The 1,811-nt window shown below is 41.1% G+C and overlaps 1 protein-coding gene across 6 annotated transcripts in view; it reads left to right on the top strand.

The window, feature by feature from the left end:
* The window catches only part of EMC4 (ER membrane protein complex subunit 4), an 8,154-nt gene that overhangs the window by 3,498 nt on the left and 2,845 nt on the right, over positions 1-1,811 (top strand). For 5 of the 6 annotated variants that reach the window (XM_017539552.2, XM_037742385.1, XM_037742386.1 and 2 more), the window contains exons 3-4: positions 799-952; positions 1,534-1,694. In XM_017539552.2, coding sequence (XP_017395041.1) covers positions 799-952; positions 1,534-1,694 — 315 coding nt within the window. The remainder of the gene's footprint in view (positions 1-798; positions 953-1,533; positions 1,695-1,811) is intronic. The other variant, XM_017539553.2, reaches the window with a different exon arrangement.

Raw genomic sequence — 1,811 nt, forward strand, 5'->3', positions numbered from 1 at the left:
TTTTTTTTGAGACAGAGTTTTGCTCTTATTACCCAAGCTGGAGTGCAATGGCATGACCTTGGTTCACTGCAACCTCTGCCTCCTTGGTTCAAGCAATTCTCTTGCCTCAGCCTCCCAAGTAGCTGGGATTACAGGAACCCACCACCATGCCTAACTAATTTTTTCATATATATATGTATTTTTGTTTTGTTTTTTATTTCTTCTAATTTTTTCTTATTTTTAGTAGAGATGGGGTTTCACCACCTTGGCCAGGCTGGTCTTGAACTCCTGACCTCAGGTGATCCACTCGCCTTGGCCTCCCAAAGTGCTGGGATTACAGGCATGAGCCACCACGCCTGGCCAGACTGCCATTACTTTTAATGGCAAAAACTGCAGTTACTTTTGTACCAACCAAATAGTATGTATTTAAAGTTACAAATTTCTCAAGAGCTCTACCTGTGTTCCCCAAGTTTCAAAATGTGGTATTTTTGCTATAATTCCGTTTTCCATTATAATTTCATTGATTCATGTATGATTGTTAATTCCAAACATGAGATTTTTCTAGTTACTATAAAATTGTTTCTAATCTAATTGCATTATAGTCAAAGAATATGTTTTATACAATATACATTCTTTGAGATTGACATTTTGTTCATGGTTCAGCAAGTGGTCAGTTTTTATAAATATCCTGTGTTTGAAAAGAATGTGAATTCTGCAGTTGTTGAGTGCAGTGTTACATATATGTCAGTGGGTTAAGTTTGTTAATGTCATGCAAATCTGAGGGTGTTGATCAGAGGGTTAAAATTGTGTTTGTTTCAGCGCTGTTGGGACATCGCCTTGGGTCCCCTTAAACAGATTCCCATGAACCTCTTCATCATGTACATGGCAGGCAATACCATCTCCATCTTTCCTACTATGATGGTGTGTATGATGGCCTGGCGACCCATTCAGGCACTTATGGCCATTTCAGCCAGTAAGTATTCTTGAAACAATAACCCTTCCATAAGTTTTAAGAATTAAAGGCAGGCCAGGTGTGGTGGCTCACATCTGTAATCCCAGCAACTTTGGGAGGCCGAGGTGGGTAGATCATCTGAGGTCAGGAGTTTGAGACCAGCCTGGCCAACACAGTGGAACGCCATCTGTACTAAAAACGCAAAAATTAGCTGGGCGTGGCGGCATATGCCTGTAATCCCAGCTACTTGGGAGGCTGAGACAAGAGAATCACTTGAACCTTGGAAACGGAGGTTGCAGTGAGCCGAGATCACACCACTGCATGCCAGCCTGGGTGATAAAGTGAGACTCCATCTCAAAAGAAAAAAAAAGGAATTAAAGGCAAATTCTTAAGGACAGTTTTTGGCTAACAGGCATATAGAGAGGTGGGGTAATGGTGGTGGCATGGAGGGGAATATAGTGCTTACCACGATTTTCTTTTTGCCTTTAATGGTCCTCTTTGCTGTCTTACTATGGGTCTGTGTGATTTTAATATATGGTTGGCTTGATTCATATTGGGGGAAAGAGTTCTTTTGGTTTTGACATCTTCTGTTACCCCAACAGCTTTCAAGATGTTAGAGAGTTCAAGCCAGAAGTTTCTTCAGGGTTTGGTGTATCTCATTGGAAACCTGATGGGTTTGGCATTGGCTGTTTACAAGTGCCAGTCCATGGGACTGTTGCCTACACATGCATCAGATTGGTTAGCTTTCATTGAGCCCCCTGAGGTAAGGCAAAAGAAAAGCTGAGTTCTGGGTGGTTGTAGTATACAGTGAATAGCTGACTTACTTGATGGTGGGGAAATTAGAGTTGGTATTAAGAGTTTCTTTTTTTTTTTTTTTTTT

This window comes from Cebus imitator, unplaced genomic scaffold (genome assembly GCF_001604975.1).
Source record: "Cebus imitator isolate Cc_AM_T3 unplaced genomic scaffold, Cebus_imitator-1.0 Scaffold119, whole genome shotgun sequence".
NCBI classification, from domain to species: domain Eukaryota; kingdom Metazoa; phylum Chordata; class Mammalia; order Primates; family Cebidae; genus Cebus; species Cebus imitator.